General features: G+C 41.6%; 1 protein-coding gene across 1 annotated transcript; it reads left to right on the forward strand.

Moving 5' to 3' along the window:
* The first annotated feature begins 328 nt into the window (after positions 1-328).
* mrasb (muscle RAS oncogene homolog b) lies at positions 329-15,297 on the forward strand. The gene is made up of 6 exons (XM_053617186.1): positions 329-544; positions 7,335-7,541; positions 9,580-9,733; positions 12,358-12,457; positions 12,995-13,074; positions 13,790-15,297. The coding sequence occupies exons 2-6, from the start codon at positions 7,349-7,351 to the stop codon at positions 13,884-13,886; spliced, it is 624 nt and encodes a 207-aa protein (XP_053473161.1). The 5' UTR covers positions 329-544; positions 7,335-7,348; the 3' UTR covers positions 13,887-15,297.
* Positions 15,298-15,847: the final 550 nt, after the last annotated feature.

Here is a 15,847-nt window from a genome sequence, read left to right on the forward strand (position 1 = left end):
CTTCCTGCTTCAAATCACTTCACTCTGAGGTAAAGTCGGCGCGTGCGTTTCTCCTTTTAAACCTCCAGTCCTGACAGTGGACCGATCCATTCGTACTGTATAAGAGGGGGGTCCTGAGGTTCACCATTTGCGCATTTGTTTATGATTACAGGCAAGACTATTAGCAGGTGTTTTTTTCCTTTTGAACGATATCCATCGTTTAGTCTATAACAAACAAAACAACAGTTTAAGAGCGTTCCGTGAAGGATTATATTTGTCGGTGAAGTTATGAATACCCCTTCCCTTCCTCCTAAAATGTACGTGTGTTTTAATTGTAACGGCTGTTGCGGTGTGAGGAACTGAAACGCTTGAAGCGGATGGATGAAGAGCTCTCTGTTCTGGTAGAGATAACACTCTACAAACTAAGGTGAAAAAAAACCAACCAAACAAACAAACAAACAATAAAACAACGCAACGACACCGCCTGGGTTTCAACTGGAATGTTTACTTCAGCGTCTCCTCAAAAGGACTTTGTCATCCGCATATGGTGTCTTCTCTTTAAACGGTAACAGTTTGAATGTTTTTATCAGCGTTGCTTGTTTTGACAGTTATTTCACCAAAACATCATCATCATCGAGCTGCAGGAAGCACCAGGCCTTCGCGTCCGTGCTAGTAATAATTCACTAATGACAAGGGCTTACAGCTGATCTGAGAAAAAAGAGAGAGAGAGAGAAAAAAAAGATTTCATTTCATTGCAAATCTTTATGCAAATTTAAAAAAAATAAAAAATAAAAGAGGATTATATCAGAAGTAAATGGAGCTTCTATGGAAGGAGACGCTGTTGCTGTCTTAAAGGGAATATAGTGTTCAAGATTGAAAATATCTGATTGCAACAGTGATCTTTAATAAATATAGATGTGTGGTTTTATTTTTAAAAATGCTAATGGGAAGGAAATAAGCACGACTTAACCGCCTACACAGCTGGTTGCAATAATAAACACCTGCAATATGGTGCACGCGAGTGTAATGCATGAGATTAAATATGCCCAGATAAATGGTTGTGAGGGATTTGTAGTGCATGGAGGGTTACATCTGAGAAAGAAATGCACGAACATGTAGGGTTAAAAGTGAGAAATGTGCATGTATGTATGCTCAGTTGCATCTTTGCACAAAATGGCAGTGTCAGATTCAGCCTCAGAAATGGGAGTGTAGTGTTCAGTATGAGAAATAATCTTCTGTCAAGTGTGTGAAATGAGCACACAGTGATGTCATGTTTGACTACAGGTGAGGTCACTGTGCTTTCCAAAGGAACCGGCGCACGCATAGATCAATGTAAATGATATCAGATACGTTCGTGCATTGTGTGAGCTCATTGGTTAGAGGTTTGTCTCGGACCTCCGGGGTTGGGGGTTCGAATCCTGTTCTCTCCATGCTTCAGGGATTTTCCTCCGGGTGCTCTGGTTTAATCCCCTAATCCAAAGACGTGAGTTGTAGACATACGTTGCTGATTGGACCTGCGATGGGTTGGCACCTTGTCCCACAGCTTGTGCCGTGAGTTCCCTGGGACAGGCTCCTGTGTAGGATAAGCGGTACGGAAAATGGATGGATGTGTGGACTCGAGGCACATGACTTGGACTCGGGTTACAAAGTTGCCGACTTCCGTCTCGGCATAATTAACCGAGACTCTTGCGACTGACTTTGACTTCGGCTTCAGTTGGACTCGAGCCCTTCAATTTGTAAAGACTTTTCAAACCCGAACAAACAAACAAACATGGATTTTCAGCAAATCAGCATCAATCTTCATTTCCAAGGTCAACATTGAACCAGGCAGACAGCCAACGAACTTGAACTAGACAATGACAAAACACGAAAGAGCACTCATTCCCTGACGACAGAGGCACTTTGTGGTAGCCATGCTCCCAAACAATAGATTATGTTGTTTGCAACAACAAAAGGGCTGCAAAGCAAATCCAAGGCAAGGCCATACTGAACTGAAATATACGACGACCCTTAGTGAAATTAGTCTGCAACTGATCTCATGTGAAACTGAACTGAAATACAGTGGTGCTTGAAAGTTTGTAGAATTTTCTCTATATCTGCATAAATCTGACCTAAAAACATCATCAGATTTCACAAGTCCTAAAAGTAGACAAAGAGAACCCAACTAAACAAATGAGACAAAAATATTATACTCGGTCATTTACTTATTGAGGAAAATGATCCAGTATTAGATATCTGTGAGGGGTAAAAGTATGTGCACCTCTAGGATTAGCAGTTAATCTGAAGGTGAGATTAGAGTCAGGGGTTTTCAATCAATGGGATGATGATCAGGTGTGAGTGATTGAACGTCCTGTTTTATTTAAAGAACAGGGATCTATCAGAGTCTGATCTTCACGACACGTGTTTGTGGAAGTGTATCACGGCACGGACAAAGGAGATTTCTGAGGACCTCAGAAAAAGAGTTGTTGAAATTCATTAGGCTGGAAAAGATTACAGAACCATCTCTAAAGAGTTTGGACTCCACAGTCAGATTCACAGTCAGACAGATTGTGTAGAAATGGAGGAAATTCAAGACCACTGTTCCCCTCCTCAGGAGCGGAGACCAACAAAGATCTCTCCAAGAGAAACTGGGTCATGTAGCAAGACAACAACCCTAAGAACACGAGTCGTCCTACCAAAGAACGGTTAAAGAAGAATAAAGGTAATGTTTTGGAATGACCAAGTCAAAGTCCTGACCTTAATCCAGTAGAAATGTTGTGGGAGAACCTGAAGCGAGCAGTTCATGTGAGGAAACCCACCAACATCCCAGAGCTGAAGCCACTGTTTAGTCATAGTTATGCATCTCTCGAATACATATATTTATTTCCATTACATTAGACAGTTTGTCTAGATTTAGGCTTTGCAACTTAAGGACTTGTACATTTACTTGGACTTATCAGTCTTGACTTGGGACTGTTATAGGAATAATGTATTATAACTAGAAAAATCCTTTGTCACAGTCGTAACTATTGTCAGAGCCATGATGTTCTGTAATTCTGAAGAAGAAGCCAGGAAGTAACAGCAGTGCACTTCAGAAATAATGTTAGACCTAGTAAAAGTTCAATATAAGTTCGTCATTGTGATCAACAAACACACAGAGCTGCAACAAATAATCGATAAATTCGATAATAATCGATTATGAAAATCGTTGTCAACAAATGTCTGTTATAATCTATTAGCTGGTCTGCATGCAGCATGGGGTACGTTTACTTATCGCATTACTTCTGTTCCAAAAACACGCATTGGACAGTACAGACCAGTTTATATATATATATATATTAGTTTATACATATTAGTTTATATTATATAATAGTATTTATTCATTATTTTTCGTGGATGCACAAAAAAGCAACCGATAATTAAACTACAATCCTAAATGAATAATAATAAAATCTGCAATGTGGAGTTTGCAAATTCTCCAGCTCTGTCTCGGTTAATCCGTGTGCCGTGTGAACAAGTGAAGTTGGATAGTAGAACGGTGTAATTGTTGATGCTGTAAGGAAGGGATCATCAGCATTTCGAAAGATGACCAACGCACTCAGCTCCGCACACGTATGATTTCTCAATATTTACTTCCACTCTTTCGACACGGTGAATTACTTGACTGAATAACGTCGGATCATTTGTACAGTCTTGAATCTCATGAAGGACACCTGTGGATCGACTCGTTTGAAATGCTCTTGCTGTTGTGCTTCCTGGTAAGACTTGGTTAAGTTTGGACTGGTTGAGTGGTGTATCCATGAGTTGATCCTGCTGTAGTTACAGGACTTGAGATGGATACGATTCAAGCCCTGCGCCTGTACCTGGATCTGAAAGACATGATTTGTAAAACATTCACAGAACCATTTACACTAGAAATGCAGTATTCATCAAAATCCAATTAGTAGGTATGAGACATTACACTATATAAGACATTATATGAGGACATATCCCGATACAGGCTTCACAGGTGGGTGTTGACACAAATATTAATATTACGTTTGAATACGTCCATTTTGTAATGACGACAAATCGGACCACCGCGGCATCACACAGGCGTTGAGTACAACCTGCATCTCCAACCCCAGACGAGCCAGCCGAGGTAGAAACCAGAGTGCGCATACTTCCACCACTAGCGTGCACATAGTGCACGTGCGGACGTGTGCTAACACAGGACAGTTTATTGTCTGTGAGACGCTCACGTCACGTCTGAGTGGGCGTTTGGGAAGACTGCACTCATTCGCTATGTGGTGTTAGAAGTCTGGCTGATCACATATGGGTCGAACGGGAAGATTTAACGGCCTACGATGAGAAATAAAATAAAAAAGGCAAATATCGATCGGACACTAAAGCCACATTCACACATACAGCGACTCGTAGCGACAAAATGGCCGGAGACCGTTTAGTTTCAATGAGAGCTGGCGACGTCCGGCGACACGAGTGACGGCGACCGTTGGCGACTACATGTGGGCGTGTCCAGCGATGCAACGAAGTTGAGAAAAGTTTAACTTTAGGCAAATTTGGAGCAGCTTGGTGCAGCGAGTGGAGTGGGACTGGGAGTGAAGACAGTAGGGCGCACATGATCCGTAGCCTCTCGTGCTCGCTAGCAGAAGGCGCAAGGATCTGACGCCAAGCAGCGCCAAGCTGGACACTTCACCGAAGAAAGATGTAGGCCGCGGTCCAGGATGCTGTAAGCTAATTGGCACTTGCGCTTTTGTGGCAGATAGATGGACGCAATGGCAACACGCACACTGCTTCTCCTTCATCTCGTAGGATATGATGCATGTATACACTGGTGAATTTTCTATACAAACGCTCCCTCTCCAGAATGTTTCATTTTAGTGGCAAGAAAACTGGTTTGTTGTTAAAAGTAGAATGCTACTTGTGCCACCCACTGATAAATGTTACTACGGCAACCAGGAGAAGGAACGCCTGCTGGCGACTTCATACTAAAAATGTGTGCATGTACATTACCGAGCACATGCACGGCACAGCTGATTTGCCATTGGTGACGCCCACAAAACTCCATCAAAGGCCGAGTTCACTGAGCCGAAAGTGCAAAATGGCCAAAATAACGAATTTTCTGAGGCAGAAGTTGAAGTACTTTTGACTCACGTCTACAACATACAACATATTATTTAGCATATAATGTATGGAGAGAACTAATGGAGGTGAATTCTGAAAATGGTTTTGACCGATAAACTGAGTCAGAGTTTCTCTGCTACCAGGGGAGGCCAAACCATGACAAAGCTTTAAAATCAACCAGAGACCTGATGCTGTGCCAAATGGATCTGATTTATACGCCAGCTTTCACTTTCGCTCTCTGGGGGGGAAAAACATCTTACTGGTCTCAATATCCGTTGCCTTCTAAGGGAATCGTGCTAACACTTCCAGTAATATCAACTTAGCCATTTGCACTCCCTCAGTTTACGGCTGCCGTCTGCACCGGCTGGCCCATAATCCTTTTGTATGGCAGCATGAAGTTGCTTTATTGTCATTTCAACCATATAACAGTACAGCTGATACACAGAGAAACAAAACAAGTTCCTCCAGGACCATGGTGCTACATAAAACATACACGGAGCTACAGGAGACTTCACAGGACTAAATAATACTACAAAGAAGAGTGAGGGGTGTGTGTGAGGGGTGTGTGGGGTCGTCCACAATGCTGGTGGCTCTGCAGATGCAGCGTATGGTATAAATATCTGGGATGGAGGGAAGAGAGCTTTTCTCACTGTACTCTGCAGGGTCTTGCGATCCGAAAAGGTGCAATTTCCAAACCAGGCAGCGATGCAGCTGCTCAGGATGCTCTCAATGATCCATCTGTGAGGATGGGGGGTGGGAGATGGGCTTTTCTCAGCCTTTGCAGAAAGTAGAGATTCTGCTGGGCTTTCTTGGATGTGGAGCTGGTGTTGAGGGACCAGGGGGGACCCTGGGGGGCCCCAGTGCCCAGTGTGGTGGTGCTGGAGATGCTGTTCTCGATCTGGACTGACTGAGGTCTCCCAGTCAGGAAGTCTAGGATCCAGTTGCAGAGGGAGGTGTTCAGTCCCAGCAGGATTAGCTTTCCAATTAGGTGCTGAGAAATGATTGTGTTGAATGCTGATCTGAAGTCTACGAACAGCATTCGAGCATAAGTGTCCTTTATGTCCAAGTAGGTGAGGGCCAGACGGAGGGGAGTGGTGATGGCGTCGTCTGTTGTTTGGACAGTACACGAACTGCAGGGGGTCCAGGGAGTGGGGTAGTAGGGTCTTGATCATGACAAGCCTCTTGAAGTACTTCTTGACACCGGGTGCGAGTGTGACAGGACATTAGTGGTTGAGGCAGGACACTGAAGACTTCTTGGGCACGGGGACGATGGTGGTGGCCTTGAAGCACGTTGGAACGACGGCGCTGCTCAGGAATATTATCGAAGATGTCAGTGAGAACATCCGCTAGCTGGTCTGCACATCCTCTGAGCACTCTGCCAGGACTTTTGTCTGGTCCAGCAGCCTTCCGTGGGTTGAGTCTGCGTAGAGTATTCCTCACATCAGCCGTGGTAAGTCACCGCACCTGGTCGTTGGGAGGAGGAGTGGTCTTCCTCGCTGCCACGACATTCTGTGCCTCAAACCGAGCGTAGAAGTTGTTCATCTTAACATGTGAGGAAACCCACCAACATCCCAGAGTTGAAGCTGTTCTGTACTGAGGAACGGGATAAAACTCCTCCGAGCCGACGTGCAGGACTGATCAACACTTACCCCAAACGTTTATCTGCAGTTATTACTGCACAAGCGGCTCACACCACATACTGAAAGCAAAGGTGCACATACTTTTACCCCTCACAGATATGTAATATTGGATCCTCAATAAATAAATGACCATGTATAATAATTTTGCCTTTTTTTATAATAAATTTGTGTTCTTTTTGTCTACATTGAGGACTTGTGTGAAAATCTGATGATATTTTCAGTCATATTTATGCAGAAATATAGAAAATTCACAAACTTTCAAGCAGCACTGTAGATATAGTTTTCTTAACTGGATTTGGATGTAGAATGTTCTGCAGCTTTAACCTCCAAACTTTAACCTATCCTACAAGAAGGTATGGAAAAATCTGTGTTTTACGGTCCGTGTATATGGTCTAGTCGATATTTCATATACGTGAATGCGCGACGCTTTAATTCGGATACTTGCAGAAAGCCCTGATCAGCAGATAATCCCGAGTGCTTGCTTATTCTCTAAAGCTGTGGCGTTATAGTGCCTGCGTATCACTTTACAGCCTTTTTAGAGTGTTAGGGTTCATCGCGTCTCCTCTCGTTCTCATCCAGCGTGCTTATGTGTGTGTGTGTGTGTGTGACCAGGTGTAGCAGTCTCCATGGCGACGAGCGCTGTGCCCGGGGACAACCTGCCCACTTATAAGCTGGTGGTGGTGGGTGACGGCGGCGTGGGCAAGAGCGCCCTCACCATCCAGTTCTTTCAGAAAATCTTTGTGCCTGATTACGACCCGACCATCGAGGACTCCTACCTCAAACACACCGAGATCGATGGACAGTGGGCCATACTGGATGGTAGACCTCCTTTTCATGTCGTTTTTCAGTTTGTGTTTGTGTGTGGATTTACAGTATCGTTTTATTTGAGCAAGGGTGTGACTGTGCGTACTCTTGTTAATCTGTGTGCATGTATTACCTTTTGTTTGAGGGTGTGCCTGTGTACACTCTAAATGTCTCTGTGTAAGTATAGTGTGTGTGTGTGTGTGTGTGTGTGTGCTTTCTATATTTATAGGCCTCATTAATGAATCTTAGCAAACTGGTGTGTAAATGGTTACGTAATCCAAAATGAACGAAAAAGTTCCACCAGTTATACAAAGGTTCTTGGAAACCTTTCTGAAACTTCTGGAAACCAATCACCTGTAGAATGCAAAGCACGTCCCCGACACAGCTCGGTTGCATTTAGAGCATTTGGTTCATTCATTTTCTTTGTTGTACCGTATCTCGATGGTATTCTTATTCCCTGACCTAGCGAACTAGCATGAAGCGACGTTTTTGACAGAGACTACAAAGCACTTCAGGGTCAGGGCGTGCGCCTGATCTGTCAAAGTAATCTATGTAATCAGTTTCCTATGTAAATTCTCCTACAAATATTTGAATTCGTATCCAGCTTGATAAAGGAGGTTGTATTTAGTTTGCGCATGGGTGTGTCTGTGCTTCCTCTGAAGATAATCAGTGTATTTTTTTTATTTTATTTTTTTATGTGTGTATGTTGCTACGCCCCTAGTGTGTGTGTGTGTGTGTATGTGTGTATATACAGAAGAGGAAATAAGTATTTGATGCATGAACATCAGTAAATATATTTCCAGTGAGGTTATTCACATGAAATTTTCACCAGACATCAGTATTAACTCAAGAAATCTGGAAATATAAAGAATTCACAACATTAAAATCCATAAATAAAGTTATGTGTTTTTACCCATCATGAGATGTTTCTTGTGTGACACCTTGGGAACGAAAAGCCTTTTAATAGACCATCAATTTACTAACCCAGCTGATATTCATTTACACAGATAGGGGGTGTAATTACTTATGGATTTCAGCTGGTTCCTTGCTTTACCTTGCCTTAGAGAACTGTTTTTTCTTAGCGTGTTCAGTACTTTTTTCCCCGTGTCATTCCACTTTATTACACATAACTTTATTTATGGACTTTAATGTTGTGAATTCTTTATATTTCCAGATTTCTTGAGTGAATACTGATGTCTGGTGAAAATTTCACGTGAATAACCTCACTGGAAATATATCTACTGTAAAAACTGTTGACACGTCCAATACTTATTTCCCCCCGCTGTACGTGCATGCTGACTTATTTTGAGTGCCGCGTTATGTGTCCCCACATCTTTGGTGTGTATTCGGTGTACATGCTTCAGCTTTGATCTACTGCTGTTTGGTCTCCTGGTTATCTGGATTCCTGCTATAGTGCCCTTGGATTTCAATACCCATGTTCCACTATGCAGTCAGTGAATTTGGCATAACCGACACTATCTGTACAGTTCTAGATTGCACTCGCACAAGAACGATTTACAGACTGAACTACCTGTAGGTGGTGTTCGTGTACCAGCCTTAAGTGCAACCATTATGCTCCATTGGGGGGGGGAAGGCCTGGAAAAGCCCCAAAGAGAAGATCCGGGGTTGTTATTGTTATTATTATTATTATTATTATTATTATTATGATGTTACCCTTAAAATGAGAGAAAAAGTTATGCTTTTGAGAAGTTCTCAATAGATACAGTATTATGGACTGAATTAGGTCTTGATATCATGCTTGTGTTTGTGTGTATATTTCTGAGGATTATCTCTCTCTCTCTCTCTCTCTCTCTCTCTCTCACGCTTTCTTTTTTTTGTTTTTTTTAATGAGTGAGATGGGTTCTGTGTGTTCGGCCCCATTCCGACCTGGTATTAACATCGGATCACAAGTGTACAGCACTAATACAGACTCAAATGGGTCTTGTGATTCGATCACTCAGGCCACATTGTGTCTGGGTGCTCGAGCTACTCAGGATAATCTTTCTCTCTCTCTCTTGTGTGTGTGTTTGTGTGTGTGTGTGTGTGTGTGTAGTACTGGACACAGCAGGCCAGGAGGAGTTCAGTGCTATGAGAGAGCAGTACATGAGGACTGGAGATGGTTTCCTCATAGTGTTTTCAGTGACGGACAAGGCCAGCTTTGAGCACGTGGACCGTTTCCATCAGCTCATCCTGAGAGTGAAAGACAGGTATAAAAGGAGGAGTGGTTTATTCCTTTATTGGGCAGAACACTAGCAGGCGTAGGCCTGGGCACATTATTGGGGAATAACAGTATGTTATGATTCGGAAATGTTCTGTTATTTTTCTGTGTCGGAGTCAAAAATACACTGCAGAATTTAAAGTTAAATTGGATACCCTCTCAGTCCAGCTGACTTTCTACAAATTTCACAATAAATTCGAAATATTTACAGAACTTCAATTATTCACAAAAAAGAAAAATAAATAAATAAATAAATAAGGGTGAGAGCAAACAGAAGTGTGTATATATATATTATACATATATGCATATGTATAAATGTGCATATATGTATAATGGGAAAAAAAATTACAGTGTTTCATTTACAACAAGCTTTTTTAAATTTGAGTGAAAAGGTAAGGATTTTATACGTTTCAATCACAATTGCTTTCCAGTCTTCTGTAGTGGGTGCAGTAGGTTGAAGCCATTTTATGAGTAAGACCGTTTTTAGCCACAAAAAGAAATATCCTCCATAGGTATGTTTAATTGGTTTCATGCAAATCCAGATTTATCCAAATATATAAGACATAAAATTGGAATGGAATTTTGATCTTTAATATAGCCTCTAATGTCCTGTGTACATCTTTCCAAAATACACGAATGACTGGACACGCCCGGAATATACAGTATGGTGATGATTTGCTACTTCTGATTTAGAGCGTGTCCAACACCCTGATCCGGTTTCACGATGGCACGCTTGAGCCGGTGAAATAAAAAAAAAACAATCGGACGACATTTTTCCAGGAGAATAACCTCCATTGGTGGGCACCTGTGGTTTTCCATTGGGCTCTATAGAATATAGGATAATACGTTATAACGCGTTTCTTGATCCATTTCTTAAAAACTTCGTCTAAAGTATTAGGGGTAAACTCTGTATCATAGGCACACCACATCGAGTGTCTTTCAGTTCACATTTTTTAATTACTATGGCCCATATTTCTAGTGTAGTAGTAATCTATGGATATTCTTTACTTATATGGGTTCTTAATAGGTTATCATCTGCATCTACTGCTTGAATCGGTGCTACAGACAAAAGAGTAAGTTCAATTTGTTTCCATCTAGCTTTGTAGCTTAATTGGGTCTTAATTGGGCAGCTATATAATAGTCTTTTAGAGAGGGGAGGGCCAAGCCATCACTTTCCTTAGGTATATGGAGTGTTTTATATCGAATTCTGTGTTTTTTTTTGTTGTTTTTTTTTTTAAACCTTCCCAAATAAACCCTCATAATACTTTTGTCCTAATCTTTAAATTGTTCTTCTGAGCTCTTTACTGGGAGTGTCTGAAAAAGATATAAAAGCCTCGGGAGCATATTTATTTTTGATGATATCCACTCTCTCTCCTAAATAAAAAATAAAAAAACGGGGTAACACTCCACCTCTGGATATCTGCTCGAAGCTTATAACAAGGTGCTAGCATGCTCAAGGTGCTCGTATGTTTTGGTCGAGTATATTCCCAAATATTTTATTACATCTACATTATAATTGATCCTATATTTTGCCCTTATTTCTTCTGATGGAATGAAATAGTAGCGAATGCCTGTGTTTTTTTGCACATTTAGTCTGTATGCTGATAAAGTACCAAACATATGTAGTGTTGATATAAGATTTGTAAATGATATTGCCGGGTCGCTCATGTATATCATAACATCGTCCGCGAATAACGCTGTTTTCTTGTTCATCTTCCCCCACCTTTATCCCGCTAATATGATGACTTTGACGTATCCATTGACTAAGGGGTTTAATATAGAGAGCAAAAAGGACGGGGGAGAGAGGGCACCCCTGTCTGTCTCGTGCCTCTTTCCCGATTGCAGAAATTAGAGAGACTCCCGTTTACTTTAATTCTTGCTCGTGGTCTCGAATATATTAACCGTATGGCTTTAATAAGGTTTTCATGAAAACAGAAATTTTCTAACACTCTGTATATGACCATCTGACCGAATCGAAGGCCTTTTCAGCGTCTAGACGCTCTATCATTCTCTCTGGCATGTTCCTTTCTTGATTACGCGTAGCGCGCATCTAACGTTGTCTTGTGTTTGTAAATCAGGACCCACTTATTACGACTTATTACAATAGGATATCAAATATGGGTATTGGTATGTGCTGTAACTTAAAGATGACAGAGTTTACGCTGATCGTTGGATAACACATTATCACTATTGGTAAAAAAACAAACTTAAAAACACCCCAGAAACCTTCTAGATTTTGATAAAAAATTAAGACATTGCTTATGAAAGTCTGTCTGTGGTCGAAAACTGTGATTTTTAAAAAAAAAATTTTAATAGCTAATACGATGCTTGAAGAAGCCTACGCTTGCTAGTATTTGCCACCTGCCCTAAAGAAGAAAAAGTGTGTTGTTAAGTCGAGAAGAATTTCCTGCACCCATCAGACTGTATTGAGTAAATACTTACTCTTGTGTTTATTATTCTTTAATGTGTTTGCATGTTTTCATATCAAGGTGGTGTTAAATGATCCAACTAAACGGCTCCGGGCTAGGAGTCTTGACATCCCTGTGTTAGGACATGACACTTCTTCACTTTTTCATTGTGTGTGTGTGTGTGTGTGTGTGTGTTTGCATGCAGGGACTCCTTCCCGATGGTCCTCGTTGCTAATAAAGTCGACTTGGTGCATTTGCGCAAAATCACGAGCGAACAGGGGAAGGAGATGGCGATGAAACACAGCGTAGGTGCTTCTACACTGTTCACAAAGCAGCTTTCGGTGTTGTGTATTTAATGAAATGATTGCTCTTGCGTGCGTTCACAGGAATATCCTGAGCCGTGCCTCATCTCAGGAGTTAACAGGTCGCTTAAGTGAATCTTTTATCGGATCAAAGCTATTACGGAATTTCAGATTTTTTAAATGCTTCGATTGTAGTCGAATAATCAGGCCAAAACGTCGCAGCATGAGCAGAATTGTTAACTAGTAGAGCAAGCATCACATTTAAAAGCTTTCTCTACCAGCTAACACGAAGAAAGTAAAATTAGGGCTCGAATTTCAATGCGATTTTCCATCTCCGTGGATTTCTCGGTGTGTCGGGACGTGACTGCAGAGGTACGTACCATGTGTTTAGAAAGAAATCGGATCGTTGACCGATGCATGCGGACCCAGAGTTAAATGATTTGAGTGCGTCGTGTGAATTATTTGCGACGTTCTGATATTTACGGTTAATTCTGGTTTTAAACGTACCACCTCTGAATGCACGTTTCCTTCTCTTGATAGATCGCATATATCGAGACGAGCGCAAAGGACCCGCCCATGAACGTGGATAAAGCCTTCCATGAGCTCGTGAGAGTGATTCGGTGAGTGAAGTGTGGATGAAGTCACGCGAGTGCGCCTCTGACATTCCGATCTAATGTTTCCATCGCGTTCATTTCCTCAGCGCTAGCAAGGGCTGTGAATTTAACAAGAAAAAGCAACGTACGGTGTAAGTTCTGTACGGACGCTCGGTTCCATCACGTGAGAGAGCTCTATTTCACAACTGTGACTTTATTTATTTATTTATTTATTTTAAATCTCATAATTGCGAGTTTGTCACTCAATAGCGACTTTTTTTTTTTTAATCCTGTAATTGCGAGTTATTTTTGTGGGGGTTTGAGGGTTAGAATGATTGGGTGGGTAAGAATCAATAAAAATCATGTGGAAAAAATCCCGGCAGCGTTTTAATTCAGCAGATCAGAATCAGAGCCGTCTCAGATCTCAGGATTCCACCGTGTTGGAGAGTATTTTGCTCACATTTGCAGGTTTTTTTGTTTTAATTTGAGGATAATCTGGGTTTAGTAGGGTTTAGTAGTTTTCAATTTTGCGCTCGTTCTGGTGTTTAACGCTGATCGTCGGGATTATTAAAACACGAAGAGCGTGACACATATAAGGTCAAAGACGTGGTGGGGGGGGGGGGGATTCTCCCAGGATAAACCGTGAAGTAATGTAGATACGGGATAGATTAAAAACAGTATCGGAGCCTTCGTATATATATCTAAGTCTATGCGTTCTTGCCTTCTCTTTCAAAATGTACAGGCAGCAGGTTCCGGAGAGGGCCCAGAAGAAGAAAAAAACAAAATGGCGGGCTGACAGGCCGTCCGGATCAGCCAGGCTTCACTGTGTCCTACTATGACTGTTTGTTTCTCTCTGGGCACGTCAACCACGCGATGATGGCTTGGACTGTTAACACACACACACACACACACACACACACACACACACACCACAGAGCTCCTTAAATGTAATAATACTGCACACAGTGTTTTCACTTCAGTCCAGCCAATTCAGGAGACAAATCTTGCCATCCAGTGTTCTTAAGGTGTGTTATTAAAAAAAATGGTTTAATAGAAAAATCCATTGCTCCGTTTTATGCCCAAGCTCCTAAACCGGTCGTCGACTCATTTGGAAGACGGAACGAGTCCAGGAATCGAGCGCCGTTTCACTCGGAGAACAATTCAGAGACGCCCCCGACGAGGCCTTGTTTTTGTACACGTTTGTACCTTTTTTTGTGTGTGTGTTTTGTCCCATTATTGTAAAACGATCCTTTAACAGCACAAGGATTTGTTAGCTCAGATTTTTACTGCGCCACGAGGAAACAAAGGCCTTCGAGTGAACGAGATGGCGGATGAACTTTTATAAATACCGAGACGGAATAAACCATCTATTCTGTAAGTGCCACTAAACGCAGAAGCCATTGCTCAAAGCCATTTTGCTAATTTCACACCAAAACGCACGAATCACGTTGCTGGAGTTAGGAACTGCTAGTGTTTGTGTAAACGCACTTAAGGAGCATCAGGTAACTAGCAAATGTACTGGGTAATACATTGCAATTTTAGGTGGCGCATCGTTTATTGTAGGTGGCAGTCGGTAGCGTTGCTGCATCACGGTTCCAGGGTCCTCCGGTCCGATCCTGAGCTCAGGTTACTGTTTGTCTGGAGTTTCACACGTTCTCCCAAAGTTCTCCGGGTCCTCCGGGTTTCTTCTCACTGTCCAGGTAGGCGGATTAGCTATGACAAACGGTGTCAGGATTTATTCCTGGGAAAGACTTCAGATCCGCCGCAACCCTGACCACGACGAACGAACGCGTTGCGAATTGAGGTCGGCACAAAGATGGAGTTTGGACTGTACAAATCAACTGTATCGCGTAAACCAAATCTTTTTAAGACATCAGTTTCGGTTTATCGGCTTCACAGCACATCGAGCATGTCTAGTCATTCGGTAACGCAATAGTACACGTTTCCCAGAAGAAACCCAGAGGAATGTTTGCTAATCTCTTGAATGTCAGTGAAGAATCAGATCAGTGTACCACAAACGCTGTCATTGCACAAACTGTTCCACGTAACGGTGTAACAGTGTAACAGTACTGTTACAGTCTCCCGTTTTCTTTATTATTATTATTATTATTATTTTTTTTTTTTATCTTGTTTTTTTAAGAACGATCCACTCACCTTGAACTTTGTACTTACAGTATGTTCATCTCAAACACACTGCTGCTTTATTTAAAGCTTTGCTTTTGCTTGTGAAGTTTTGTGAAAGAATTGTCTCTTGTATTGGCTTTTTATTTCTTCTCGGGGGGGTGTGTGGGGGTGGGGGGGGTTGTCTTGTTATAGGGGCAGCTTTTTAAGGTGTTTGAATGTAAAGCTTATCAATTGTGCTGTTTTATGTTCAGCCAAATAAGCAGTGGCCATTTTCTTTGTGAGAGCTGTGTATTGTTTTAATGTCGTACGCAATGTTCGTGTGTACCGTTCGTCGTCAATTTTGCACCAAGGAGGTACTTTTATCTTATTGATTATGTGATTATTTGATTTTTTTTTTTTATTTTTTTTTTTACCAATTTTGGAAGTCTGTGGACTGAATGTCGATACGCTGTATTTGCAATTTTAGTAGAAACCTAGAGCTAGAAATGTACTAGCAACAATCATTTTGCTACTGTTTTTCTAATTACTATTATTATTATTATTCGTTATATTCAAGTATGTGTGTGATGAGCTATAAGTATAAAAGCTATACTATAAAAGAAGGGAATTTTTGCAAGAAGCATTGTGAGTATTTCTACTCTTAAGAATTAAAACAAGGCCTTGTGACGAGTCACAG

Source organism: Ictalurus furcatus, chromosome 27, assembly GCF_023375685.1.
Source record: "Ictalurus furcatus strain D&B chromosome 27, Billie_1.0, whole genome shotgun sequence".
Taxonomy (NCBI): Eukaryota; Metazoa; Chordata; class Actinopteri; order Siluriformes; family Ictaluridae; genus Ictalurus; species Ictalurus furcatus.

Bases quoted from the DNA above. Each gene is read 5' to 3' on its own strand.
- mrasb (XM_053617186.1), top strand. From the start codon at position 7,349: ATGGCGACGAGCGCTGTGCCCGGGGACAACCTGCCCACTTATAAGCTG. The intron at 9,734-12,357 runs GTATAAAAGGAG...GTTTGCATGCAG, and splicing joins ATCCTGAGAGTGAAAGACAG to GGACTCCTTCCCGATGGTCC. The intron at 13,075-13,789 runs GTGAGTGAAGTG...CAAAATGTACAG, and splicing joins GAGCTCGTGAGAGTGATTCG to GCAGCAGGTTCCGGAGAGGG.